The sequence below is a fragment of the Oryza glaberrima genome, chromosome 10 (assembly GCF_000147395.1).
Source record: "Oryza glaberrima chromosome 10, OglaRS2, whole genome shotgun sequence".
Taxonomy (NCBI): Eukaryota; Viridiplantae; Streptophyta; class Magnoliopsida; order Poales; family Poaceae; genus Oryza; species Oryza glaberrima.
Genome location: NC_068335.1, coordinates 2,348,745 through 2,361,920, shown reverse-complemented (window position 1 = coordinate 2,361,920; position 13,176 = coordinate 2,348,745). Strand labels below are relative to the sequence as shown.

Here is a 13,176-nt window from a genome sequence, read left to right as displayed (position 1 = left end):
ACGACGTCAGTCTCGTCGACGAGGTCGCTGCACAGGAGCTCCTCCACGCACGGGTACGGAGGGCCCACCGGCTCCGTACACAAATTATATGATTAGCGATGAATAAACATCATAGGCAAACCATTGTATATTGCTTATTTACTCAACACATTTGGGGCTTAATTATCTTCAAATACAAAAGTTTGTAGTAGCTTCGAATAAGGAGCTTGAACTACATCTCCTTAGGAGGAGAAGTTGACTAAATCAATTTGGTTATATCTGTGCAGACATCGATCACCTCCTTCATGAGGGGGGGCGCTGATACGCGACTAATCGCACGTGCGCAGCGCGATCAGCTGCCCCTCCTCTGGTCTGTATACTACTAATCTACTATATCCTCTATTCTATACTAATATATGTATATTACTGTATGTATATACGTACTATATATGTAGACTTATAATTTTTGTATACGTGTATACAAATATACAAAGTTTATATATGTGTATATAAAGTATATATATACGTATATATAATTTTTATGTGTACAAAAAATTGACGTATAAAAAATATACAAGTATACAAAGTTTGCATACGCGTATACAAATTTTGTATATATACATATTAAAAACCGAGAGAAAAAAAACATGAATAAAAACATGAATACAAATTTTGTATGCCATTGACAAGCATCTAACTCCCATAAATGTTATCGATAAGTGTGAGTTCCAAAAAATGCCATCGTATAAGCGATTTTGTCCCAAAAATGCCATCGCCGTTAGGGTTCCGTCCATTCCACGCCGTTAAATACACTGTTCATCCTATAGAACTTAACGGCGTGGAATGGACGGAACCCTAACGGCGATGGTATTTTTGGGACAAAATCGCTTATACGATGGCATTTCTTGGAACTCACACTTGTCGATGGCATTTCTGGGACTTGGACGCTTCTCAATGGCATTTTATAGATTATCTCATACAAAATTTGTATATGTACGAATACAAAACTGGTATATATACGAATATAAACTTAGCACACGTACATCTTAACAAAACCGAAAAAATGAAAAAAAAACAAAACAGAAAGAGAACAAACAAAAAGGAATAGAAACCGAAGAAAACCAAAACTAAAAGAGAACCAAAAAAAAAAGAGAAACGAAAAAAAAAAGGAAATCCCGCGCAGGCGCTGTCCGCCGCATCCTCCGCACGAGACACGTGTCCAGTCGCGCGGGGAGAGTACGCACGACTGGTCGCCGATTAGCTTTTTCGTGTTCATAAGGAGGCATGAGACGAAATGGAACCGGAGACGGTATCAATTGGGTGATATATATTGGGCGATCTTTCTCAGGATTGCTTTCTTGGATGGTCTCCGAACAACAATATGTTATTCTGTACAGTCCCTTTGTACCTTTTCTAGATATTAAACCAGAATCGGTGGTCGAGATTCTTTCTTAGAACATCAGCGAGAATGTTTGTAATGATGAACGATCTGCCCCTCAATGTCGTTAACTCATTTCCTATCGACGATAAGTTCTTTCTTGTTATGGAATTTCCTCTGTTGAAATGGAGAGCTCAAGAAATTCAATGTTGCTTTATTAGCTAGATTATTTTTGTCAAACTGATTGTGTACTGCTCATAGTTCGATTCTAATTTAGAAAGACACTACAGTTGTTTTTGACGAGTTTTAGTCACAATTTGGTGAGTGATAGTTATGGCCACATCCAGCTGCCAGAGAATCCGTAGACAATAACTAGATTCATTCAAAATGGATGGTTAACAATGATTTGGTGTAACAAAAAAAATGATCTGAATATAATATGATCAGGAAAATTCTAGTATTTGGTTTGAAGAAATAATTACTTCCTTCAGGTCAAGGGAGAAACACGTGTCTGGAGTTATTCGAGTCATACACTCAAATGTGGAAATTTGACCTAGAGGATTGTTAATTCTTGACTGAGTCAAGAGTAAACATGCTGAGGTGTCAATCCTCCGTAAAATTGCAGAATTTTCACGTACGTGTCATACATCAATACATGTATGCGTCCTATTGGCAAGGCTGTCAAAATACATACAGGTCAGTTTTATCTAATTTTTATAGCATGGTTTATATTTCTTCAACAAGGGTTGTTCTATATAAACACCATGTAAGCAAGTTAACGCTGTCTTTGCTGCAGAACATTCAAAGTTCGTGGTCTTTGCTGCAGACCCCAAAGAATGCGTATTTGCTTCATGACCGTAAAAAAAATAGTAACTGGATGCATTATTTTTATCATATCTGATACAAACAAGGAGTGAAATAGCATGGAAATTAAGTACCAATTTGTCCATGTGTCTATCTGTAAATTCTTGCCTCAAGAGTCAATAGTACACATGTTGAGCTGTTGATCCTCTGTAAATTGCAGAATCTTCACGTCAATACATGTAATTTTCCTATTGGCCTGGCAAGACTGTCAAGTCCATCTACATCGTTTTCATCTATTCTCAACCATTAATTTTTGTAACATGGTTCATCTCTTCAACAAGGGTTGTGCTATATAAACACCATTTAACCAAGTTAACAGTGAAAGCCTTCCATATCAAACTCTTGGTAGCTAGCATCCTAGCAAACACACATCTAAAGATAGTTCAAGAAACTTCTATATTTATGGATGTTGTCATTTCTGCATTAGCGAGTGACATCATTAGCCGATTCATGTCATTCCTTATCAGTAAGTATGGAAACAACTCATGTTTGAAGAACAAACTTGAGAGACTGCAACATCTTCTTCTAAGGGTTCATATGGTTGTTGAGGAGGCAGAAGGACGATACATCACAAATGCAGGGATGCTGATGCAACTCAAGATGCTTACAGAGGCTATGTATAAAGGCTACCATGTCTTTGACACATATGGTCCCTTAGAGCTTATTAAAGAAGCAGGGGAGGTGAGTGACTCATATGCCCTGGATTTCCATTATGTAAGACGATTTCATCTATCTGGTGGCACAATTGTTAGCAGGGAGGTGAAGAGTTCATTAGAAAATTTAGAAACCGTTCTTGATAACCTAAAGGAATTTGTTTCACTCCTAAATGGATGCGAACGGATATTCCGCAATCCATATAGTACATATCTTTACATTGACAACTTCATGTTTGGACGTCAAGTCGAAAGGCAACAAATCATGAGCATATTGATGCTAGATGATCATCCTAAGATCCCAGCTGTGCTGCCTATAATTGGTGGTTGTAGAGTAGGTAAGAAGACACTAGTTTGGAGTGTTTGTAGTGATGAGAGGATCCGCTCTTACTTTTCTACCATTCTGCATTTCGGTGGCGATGATATTAAGAAATTTGATGAACGCAAGGTTATGCCTCTCAAGACATTAATTACTGTTGAATTTATTTCAGACATAAGTGACTGTGAATGGTTGAATTTTTATTCTTTAGTAGCCTCCTCTGGTAACGGAAGCAAGGTTATAATCATAAGTAGGCTTGAGAAACTAGCAAGGTTTGGGACTGTAAACCCCATTGAACTTAGGAACTTTTCACATGAGGAGTACAGCTACCTTTTCAACGTTCTCGCATTTGGAAGCTCGAACCCATTGGATCACCCCCGGTTAGCGATAATAGGGAAGGAAATAGCAAGAACATTGCAGGGGTCACTTGTCGCCATAAACATATATGCTAATGTTCTGAGGAATAATTTCAGTGTTCCATTTTGGATCCGTGTGCTGAACCTATACAGAGGGATGATGGAGAGCAACTTGTCCTTGTATGGTGAACACCCTAAATCTCTACTTCAGAAAGATGGAACTATTATAGATATAACTGCATTTTGCCCGTCATTGGCTACAAACTCACTTCGAATCACACTGCTAACTGGTGAAAAATTCAAGTATGATAACAAAAGGGAATTACCCATCATGGAATTCGGCGATATAATAGCGGGCTCCGTAACCATGCCAATGAAGTTTCAGTTAGTTTGGGAATCACGGTTAGCCCCTTATACTGTTATTTCTGCAACTTGTGGTGCAGAGGAGCTTCTGTCAACAACCTCAGCAAGGAAGAAACGGAAGATTGTGTGTACTTCCTGAGTTGTTAAATTTTCTAGACAATATGCTAGCAATTTGAGTGTACATCAATTGTATAAATTTCTACATTAACTAGGTATATTTAAAACTTGTAAATGTTGCATGTGCTGTTGTTTGCATGTTTTAATAGTGTTTTATAATATTTTAAAGGTTACAAATTAATATTTCATATATGATATAAAATTATTTCAATAATATTAAGTATTTGCAAATACATTGTATCTTTCATATGGTTTTTCTCTCACTCGTGGGGACTCAATGTTTTATGTAATGGTTAATCTGTATGTTTTAAATGTTGTATTTCTCTAACTGAAATTGAAATATTTTATGGAGGGAATTAACACATTTTTTTATAACAGATGAAGCAATGTTAATTTTCTTATTGATATATAATCGTGTGAGATTTTGTTATATACATTCAATTACAAGGAATACAACAGTTTAATCGGATCGTAAATCAAATAATTATTCTAGGAGAAAATATTGAAAGAAGGAAGAAAAATATACAAATAAGCATGCAAAGACTAGTTGTTAATATGCATGCATAGGCACGACACATACATGGAAAGATAAGTACTCGGAATAAAAAGAAGAAAGTAGTATAAAAAGGAGCCACGCAGCAATAGTACACTATATGCTTGGAGCGAGGTGGGCGGGCGCCCAATTTTTTATTCGTGGGTTGGGCCCCCGACCTAAAGTCCCGAGGGTATATCTAAATATATGCTGATAGTTTTTTTTTTGTTAAAAACTGTTAGATGTACTTATAATATTATTTATATGTAATTACATAAGTAGTATGTAATCTAAGTGTAAGTATTATGCAATTTCAATTCAATTTTCAAAAATTCTCATCCTTCCTTGGTTGGAGCCGCTGTGTGAGCAACCGGATGTGTCTATGCATGTAAACACACATCCGTTGGTTGGTTGGAATCCTTGCATGTGCATGATGCAATTTTATTTTGGGTGAATAACTACCATGATCCTTTAACTTTTGTTTAAGGATCAATTTAGTTCCTGACATTATGTGTTGTCCAAACAAATACCTTAAATTCATTGTGTGATTCAATATAGTCCTTAGACCCTCTAAACATGTCATGTGTACATGCCACATCATCTATGCATCCAAATTTAATATTTAAATGTCCATTCTACCTTATGTTTTTCATTGGAAATAAAGAAAAACTATTGAGAAAAGAAAAAAAATGTAGCATTGTTAGCTAAAAAAATTGGCATTTTCCTTTGTTTTATGATTGCTTTTCTTGTTTTTCCCTTTCTTTTTCTTCTTTTATTTGATAGAAAATTGAAGGTTAAAATAAACATTTAAATGTTATCTTACAAGCACAAATGATGTGGCATGTCCATGTGGCGTTTTAAGTGAGTCTAAGGACTATATTAAGCCGCATGATATTTTTAGGGTCTTGTTTGGATATTATAAAGCATCAAGGACTAATTCGACCTCTAAGCAAAAGTTAAAGGAGTTAACTGACTATTCACCCTTTTATTTTCGTCTTACTTAATAGCATTAATCTCAAAGTCAATCTAATGGATCAAAAATCAGCAGATCTCTAATGTAAAATGTGTCGAAAGTTATTTAGCCTTTCCGAAGGCGCAAAGCATTCTCCGCAGGAAACGCATCGCTCTGACCAACTTAGCTCGCAGAAATGAAACACAAACGCTCAGCGAAAAAGAAGGCTCGATTTGGTCATCAAATCGCTCGAATTGATGCGGACGACGAGGAGGCATCCACTGCACGATGCCATCGACGCCGCCCGGTGGGACGCCGAGCCTCCCCTCGGCCGCCTCGTCGTCGTCGCCCACGCCGCCTTCCTCCACGCCGGCTTCGTCCCCTACAGCGCCGGCGGCAGCTCGTCAGCGTCTCGTCGTCCTCTCCCGGATGAGATCGGCGCGGCGGCTTCGTCGCTCTCGCTCCGCTACACAGTCCCGGATCTCCTGCGACAGACGACGACGCAAAGGCGCCGTAGCCGCGCCGAGACCCGTGCTGAGGCTATGCGCGCACGGTGACCACGTCGTGTTCTACGGGTACCTCACCGGCGACGTCAACCAGGTCCGGACAACAACCAGGCACTGGGCGTGCATCGACGCGCTCAGCGTCGCGCCCGTCCTCCTCTCCGGCGGCCTGGACGCGACGGCGCACGCGCTGGCCAACGACGCCGCCGGTGCCGGCCTCTGGAAGAAGCTCGCCGGCGGGCTGGGCCGGCGTCTCTTCGTGGACATGTGCCGGAAGAACAGCAAGCACCTGCCGCCGCGCCTGACCACGCTGCCGGCTGACCTGCAGGAGGACATCCTGCGGAGGCTCGCCGTGGAGGACATCGCGGCGGTGTACTTCACCTGCACGGGGCTCCGCGACCTCATCGCCGGCAGCGAGGTGTTGAACAACGATTTCCAGTTTGGGGAGCTGTGGATGAACTTCGCGTGGAGCCAGGGTTATCTACGGCGGTGGCTGCCATCACCGGCGAGGGTGGTCATCGGTCGGCGAAGTCGAACAACGTCGTTTATCGCCGGAGACGGTGAGGATAGGTGCAGGTGGCGGGATCCAACAAAGCAGATGATAGAGCGTTTCGTGGAGAAGAGGAGCAAGGTTCTCGCAGCCGGCGGGGACGGTGGCCGGCGGCGGCCGGTGATGGCGGCGCGAGGCCGGAGGAGGGGAGACAAAGGCGCCGCATCTTCCCGTCAGAAATGGATGCATCGCTGATTCGTCTACATTGGCCGCGAAATGTGATTTGGTATATTGGACTGAATGACTACCACGACGACAACGTACACGAAATTTTATGAGATTTTCTCCGGTCCAACAACAAAAAGTTCCTCAAGTACCAGCACCTCGAGGTAATTTTTGTTGGACCTGAGCAAATCTCAAATATTTTAGTTGTTAGCGATTGATAATCTTCTGTTTTATTTGAAGTTGTGCGGGTAATTGTTCACATGTTGCAGTCAGGGATCGAAATGTCTGTAATTTCGGACCACGGTAAGCAACTATCTCGTCCATTTTTTTTTTCAAATTTGTGTGAATTTGTTTAAACTTTGTTCAAATTAAAAAAATTGTTAACATTTCGAATAATTTCGTGCCAAAAAGTGCCAAAATCCCCAAGATTCATGAGATTTTGTGACCACCAAAATTACCAAAATTTCGGCCTAACCGAAAGTGCAAACACTGGTTGCAGTTGCAGTAGATGATAATGATTCAAAGCAACACGTTCATGTTTTAGGATCTTGTTTAACAATGTTTATGTATACTCCTAATTATTTATTTTACGCAATATGAACCAAACCTGTAACTATACAAGTGATGAAAAGTCTATGCTTCAAAAGGGACAAAATTTCAATAGTCGTATGCATTTAAATCTCCAAAAGCGGCAAAATATTATAAAATGTGTACACATCTTTACAAGCATCAAAATTCTATATAATTTTAATTAATCGTCTACATTCCAATTAATCATTGAACAATGAACAACACAACCACCGTAATAATGTCCTCACATTTATCCATCCTCTGCTCTTTGAAACAAAAGTTTGGAACACTAGAAAACTGAAGAACCGCCAATGCTCTTGGTAACTCATCTCACACCTCCGATATGTGTGTTAGTGTTGGATTGAATGACATCTGAATATCTGATGCCACAGAGACTATACATGAGTGCCCGCCAACTTGTCCTCATGGAAGCAAACCCTTTCTAAAATCTTTGAGAAATGGTACATCATTGCATCTAGTGGCAAGCTGGCAAATGATCAACTGCCACTCAATTGTCAGGCAAATGATCAGTTTTCACGGTATAAAATGGTACATCATTGCATCTAGAACCTTATCATATCTTCTCAAGGATTAAAAAAAATACTGGCCATTACAATCAAACAATTAAACAGCGAGAACATTCGAATAAAGCTACAGAAATAATCCAAGCAGGCAGAAGTTGTTCCATTATTTTAAAAAGAACTGCAACATGCAGGATCATGCTTTAGTAAGACAAAATGCCGATTACAACATTAGTACATTACATTAACAATGTGAAACACACATAATTTAATAAGCCCCAAAAGTGTGTGGACTCCAATTCAGGCTTCACGACGTGCAACGGAAAACATCCGAGAGAAATGGGAAGAGCAAATTTCTTGTAGAGCAAAACAAAGCAACAGGTCATAAAAGTACACAAATAGAAGTACCACTACCACACGACTAGTTTGCAATTTAGTGATGATTCTGTATATACCTCTTTCATGGGTCACTAGAAACATCGCCGCTGGCAACGATATTAGTTGTCAGTAACACCGCCTTGCTGATCCTCTGCATCCTTGTTATCATCACACTCTTTGTTACTGATCTCTTCGACGTATGCTTCCTTGATCGCAAGTCTAGGATGGTTGGGATTTGCATTTGCTTCGCTCCTGATGGCAGCCACCGCAGCCTCAGCATCAGAATCTTCAGCGCCCACACAGTAGATAAATACCTCCACTTCTTTGAGATGTTGGAGGTTGTTGATGCCAAAATAGAAATCATGGGGTTCTGCCATTAAAACGTGAAATGGAATCTCAAGCTTCTCCAGCTTTGGCATAGCCCCTTTCTCAAACGTAAGGTATGGTCCACCATTGTGATCGCTACAAGCAAGGACAAACTCCTTAAGAAATAGGAATCCTGTGCTTTGGACTGTAAGCTGTTCTTTTGGGTCAGGTTCCAGCCATATTTCTAGACTGAGTAAGGCTGGCAGGTCTCCAAGTGTTTCCATATCTTCCTCCTTTATCTCACGTAAATTTATGCTAAGGTATGCCATTTTGGTGAGAGACGGTTTAACCCACTTTGGAAGTTGCAGGAGATAGTAGTCAGTGATCATGTGAAACAATCGGAGGAAACAAGGGATAGGGAACCAACGTTCTAAGAAATCATCGGTACTGTGATCTATAATGTGCAATGATTGGAGTTTGTAGCTGCTTAGTTTACAAAGTGAGGCGAGTAACATCTCTTCTTTTGTCTTGCACTTGCTGAGTTTATCAGACAAACTTATTTTGAGGTCCCTCAAACTGGTCAGCTCACCAAGTTCTGCCACTGCGCTCGCTGAGCTACTGCTTATATTAATGCCTGATAGCACCTGTAGATTCCTCATATTCCCAATTCCATCCGGTAGCTTCAACATCCGATCTCCGAGAAGATGTTGTAGCTTTATCAATCGGCAAAATTCAGTGGGAAACTCTTCTATGCATGTTTGGCGAAGGTCCAGCGTCACCAAATTTTGGAGCTTTGCAATTTGTGTTGGTATATGTGATATGTTTGAACAACAAAGGCTTAAGTACTCAAGCTGGAATAGCTTGTCTATATTTTCCAAATACTGCTCTAAACCTTGAGAGCCATGAAAATCCAATACTCGTAGAACCTCAAACCGGGAAAGCTGGGGCAAAAAAATTATGTTCCCACCAAAGCAGTGTAGGGATCGAACATGGCATAAATTTTTGTTTGCTAACAGAGTTGACAAATGATTATTAGTGTCCTGAATGGATAATCGCCGAACATAATGATGCGACTTCGTTTTTCTAGTTTGGCCACCTAATAATGTAACAAAATTCTCTTCTGTTGCTTTTGAGGAGATAAATTCAAGCATTATATCATGGACACGGCATGCACGAGCCTTACCATCAAAACCAATGTCCACAGGTTGAACCAGACTTTTGTTGATGAGCTCATAAAAGTAGCTCTCCGCAACATCTTCCAATTTCTGCCCACAATCTTCAGAGATAAAGCCTTCAGCTATCCATCGCCATACTACCATGTTTCTTTCAATAATACAATCCTCTGGAAATATGCTCAAATATAGCAAACAAGTCTTGAGATAGTTTGGAAGGTCATTAAAGCTAAGGGACAGTATGATTTTCATTCCTTCTAGATTTTGGTTCTTGTCCAATGCAAAACCAATCGATTCTTTCACTTTCTCCCACTCTTCCTTGATAACTGGTCTATTTGCTAATAAGCCAGATATGCTAATAATTGCTAATGGAAGACCGCCACATTTCTTCAATATATCTGTTGAAACTTCCTGTAAAATATCTGGGCAGCCATCCTCATTTGTACTGAAAATTCTCTTGCAAAATAGTCTTCTAGAGTGAACTTCACTTAGAGGTTCCATCTGATAATTGCGGTCAATGCCATTTAAGCAGCATGACCATCCAACATCGGAAACGCGTGTAGTAACTATAATTGTACTGGAACAGTCATTCTCCGGGAATGCAACCGTGATAGCTTTCCATGCCGAAATAGACCATACATCATCAATTATAACAAGATACCTAGTTAAAGTTTATCAACAATATAAGTTTGTGAATGAAAAACCACTCTATTATATCATGAGTGTGGGTATACAACTTTATCGAAGAGGGGAAAAAAGAACTAGAGAATTACCTCTTATCCACAAGTAGTTCTCTTAGCTTTTCAATAAATTTCTTTTCATTCCATGTGTCAATATCTTTGAGGAAACCATCTTTCGTAGGCATATTGTATATTATATCCTTGAAGATATTCTTGAAATCGGGCTTTTGTGACACTGACACAAATGCATGGCAGTCAAAATAAACTTTAACCCTGCGATATACCTCATTCGCTAGAGTTGTCTTCCCAAGACCTCCAAACCCCACAATAGATAATACCTTGCGACACTTTATCAACCTGCTCTCTGCATCCAACCAATTGACAAGTTCATCCCTTGGGCCATCTATACCGACAAGATGGTTCTCTTCCGCGAAGAGAGTAGCCAACCGTGGATCAACAGAAGCATTAGTATTGCTAGAGCTACTGCAAAAAATATCGTCAAGCTTGTAGCTGTTCTTTTGATCTCTCACCGAGATAACTCGTGCCTTCAGTTCCTCAATCTCGCCAGCAATATTATGCCTCGGGCCAAGAGTTTTGAGACGTTGTATACTCTTCCTGAAGAAGTCCTCGATGCTATTACTGGTGCGGTGCTGCTCACCGTTGGCACCAAGTTGGTGCATAAACTTGTCTATGCAGTCCTCGATGTCATAGGCAAGCTCCCTCAACTCGGTGATCCAGGCCTTCACCTGGATGTCAGGGTCCTCGAGTGACGCATACTTGTGGAGCGCCGCTTGCATGTTGCTCAGCTCCGATCTTAGGGAATGGATCTCACGGCGGACACCTTTCAAGCACGCGTACTTGTCTGCGAGCAAGGTACTGAGCTTGCCCAGCAGTGGCCCCAGTGCCCCATGTGAGACACTCACCACGGCATCCATGGCTACCGATCGATCTGAGCTTTAGTTTGTTCTTTGGTGGTCTGGAAATAAAGGACTGAAAAAATATATCAGTAGAAATTGAGAGAGATGTGTGAGATAGCAACCGGAGCAGGAGTCGAGGAACATACCAGAGGCCGGAGGATCGGAGAAGCAGCAGCAAGATCAATCAAGCCGGGAACCAGAGCTCCTTCAGATTCCTTCCTAGCTTCTACCATCAGCCTATAACTTCTTGTGCTCAGCTAAGCCATTTGTATGCTGCATCTAGTGTTTGCTGGGGTTGGTGATCAGTCAACGACGCTCCATTGTACTGCTTTCCCCTGATGAGGATCCGTTTGCAGTAATGCAGGACCTTCTGTACAACAAGGTGGATATATTAGATTAGAGAGAATGGCTGTGTTTAGTTGAATCCAAAGTTTGGATTTTGATTGAAATTGGAGATGATGTGACTGAAAAGTTGTGTGTGTATGACAGGTTGATGTGATGGAAAAGGACTGAAGTTTGGATCCAAATTTTGAATCTAAACACAGCCAATGGCTCCAAGTTGGCAAGTGGAAGAAGTGACTGTCATGTAAATTAAAGTGTGGTGGCCGACAAATGTAATCTGGTGCTTTAACAGAAAATGGAAAATCCCCAACCCGGGAGTATCATATCCTTCTTATGTCATCGATCACTACCTGCAGACCACCGAACCAGCCAGGAACAATTAAAATTCCATGTCACTAAAGCCCGAGTGAAACATGTTCTGCAGCTAGGGGTGTAAGTGGGTCAGCCGCGAACCTACTTATAGGTCAAAATAAGCGGGTTTGCGGCTTATTTTAGCCTATAAGTGGGTTTCGCGGGTTAGCCACTTACACCCTGGCTGCAGCAACTCGCAAGACTACACACGATATTTGACGAGATCCACCACCTTCAACTCTGCAAATACAACATTACAACCTGTCGCTGACGGATGAGGCGTCGCTGAGGCACACGCTCTGGCCTCTGGAAGTTCCCCATTCTGACGCTCACCCAGGTCACGCAAGCGACGGCGGCCGGGTGACGTGCGGATGGACGATGGCTACACACAGGTGATCCCCTATGGTGAGCATGGGTGTCGGTGGCGGCTGATCTGAGGGAGAACGTTGTAGCGTCCTAAAACTTTGAATAATACTATAATAAAAATACGTAATGTTTTAAACTTTTTGAAAACACTTTACATCGTGCTATATATTGGAGTAATTTGTTTGCAAATCAGTATGTTAAATCTTATCAATCGGACAAATTAAAGTGAACAAATGAACAAAAGCAATTAAAGAATCAATTTGATCACCACCCTGAATAAATGGAGTACAATTCAAGTACAACTAAAAAAATACATTAGCTAAATTATCAATTCATTAGGTGCAAATATCTATCTATTATCTATTATCTTCTATTATATACTAAGCTCCTAAGCCTCCACGTGGCACTCCTAAAAATGCTCTAAGACTGCCACGTGTCATACTAATAAATTGGAAAAAAAGGCAAAAATTCTGAGAAAAAAAAAGTGGACCCATTATTTTCATCCGTTATATTATAGGGTTAATTGGATCCATGCCACTGTGTAACTTTACGAAATTTAAAAAATATCACTACTATTCGTCATATTGGCTACATGCCACTGGAAATTTCTAAAATTGGGAATCATGCCACTCCCGTCCCTTTTTCCGTCTCTTCTCTCATGCCGTCTCCATTCCCATACCACATGATAGTTCCGTCTCCCCATCTTTTCCTCCATCTGGCGCGACTGCAAACAGGACAACGGTGACGAAGGCGGCGGCTCCCGTCACAGATCGAGGACAGCGGTAGCGGCTCCCGAGCCCTCCCGCGCGGATGGCATCGAGGACGGCGGCGGCGACAGCTCT

General features: G+C 41.1%; 2 protein-coding genes and 1 pseudogene across 4 annotated transcripts; 2 read left to right on the top strand and 1 right to left on the bottom strand.

Annotated features, from left to right (window-relative positions):
• The first annotated feature begins 2,623 nt into the window (after positions 1-2,623).
• On the top strand, positions 2,624-4,051 carry LOC127786065 (uncharacterized). Its single transcript, XM_052313390.1, has one exon. It carries the CDS (start codon positions 2,624-2,626, stop codon positions 4,049-4,051), a length of 1,428 nt encoding a protein of 475 aa, XP_052169350.1.
• Positions 4,052-5,701: 1,650 nt separating this feature from the next.
• LOC127786019 (uncharacterized) lies at positions 5,702-11,929 on the top strand (annotated as a pseudogene).
• Positions 7,994-11,511, bottom strand: LOC127786018 (disease resistance protein RGA5-like). Of its 3 annotated transcripts, XM_052313342.1 has the most exons (4): positions 11,422-11,511; positions 10,452-11,348; positions 8,278-10,339; positions 7,994-8,178 (listed from the first exon to the last, which is right to left on the bottom strand). In XM_052313342.1, exons 2-3 carry the CDS (start codon positions 11,291-11,293, stop codon positions 8,320-8,322), a joined length of 2,862 nt encoding a protein of 953 aa, XP_052169302.1. In that variant the 5' UTR covers positions 11,294-11,348; positions 11,422-11,511; the 3' UTR covers positions 7,994-8,178; positions 8,278-8,319. The 3 variants fall into 3 exon arrangements, with proteins under 3 accessions (XP_052169302.1, XP_052169301.1, XP_052169303.1); XM_052313341.1 differs by having other exon boundaries at positions 7,994-10,339; XM_052313343.1 differs by lacking the exons at positions 7,994-8,178; positions 8,278-10,339 and having other exon boundaries at positions 10,448-11,348.
• Positions 11,930-13,176: the final 1,247 nt, after the last annotated feature.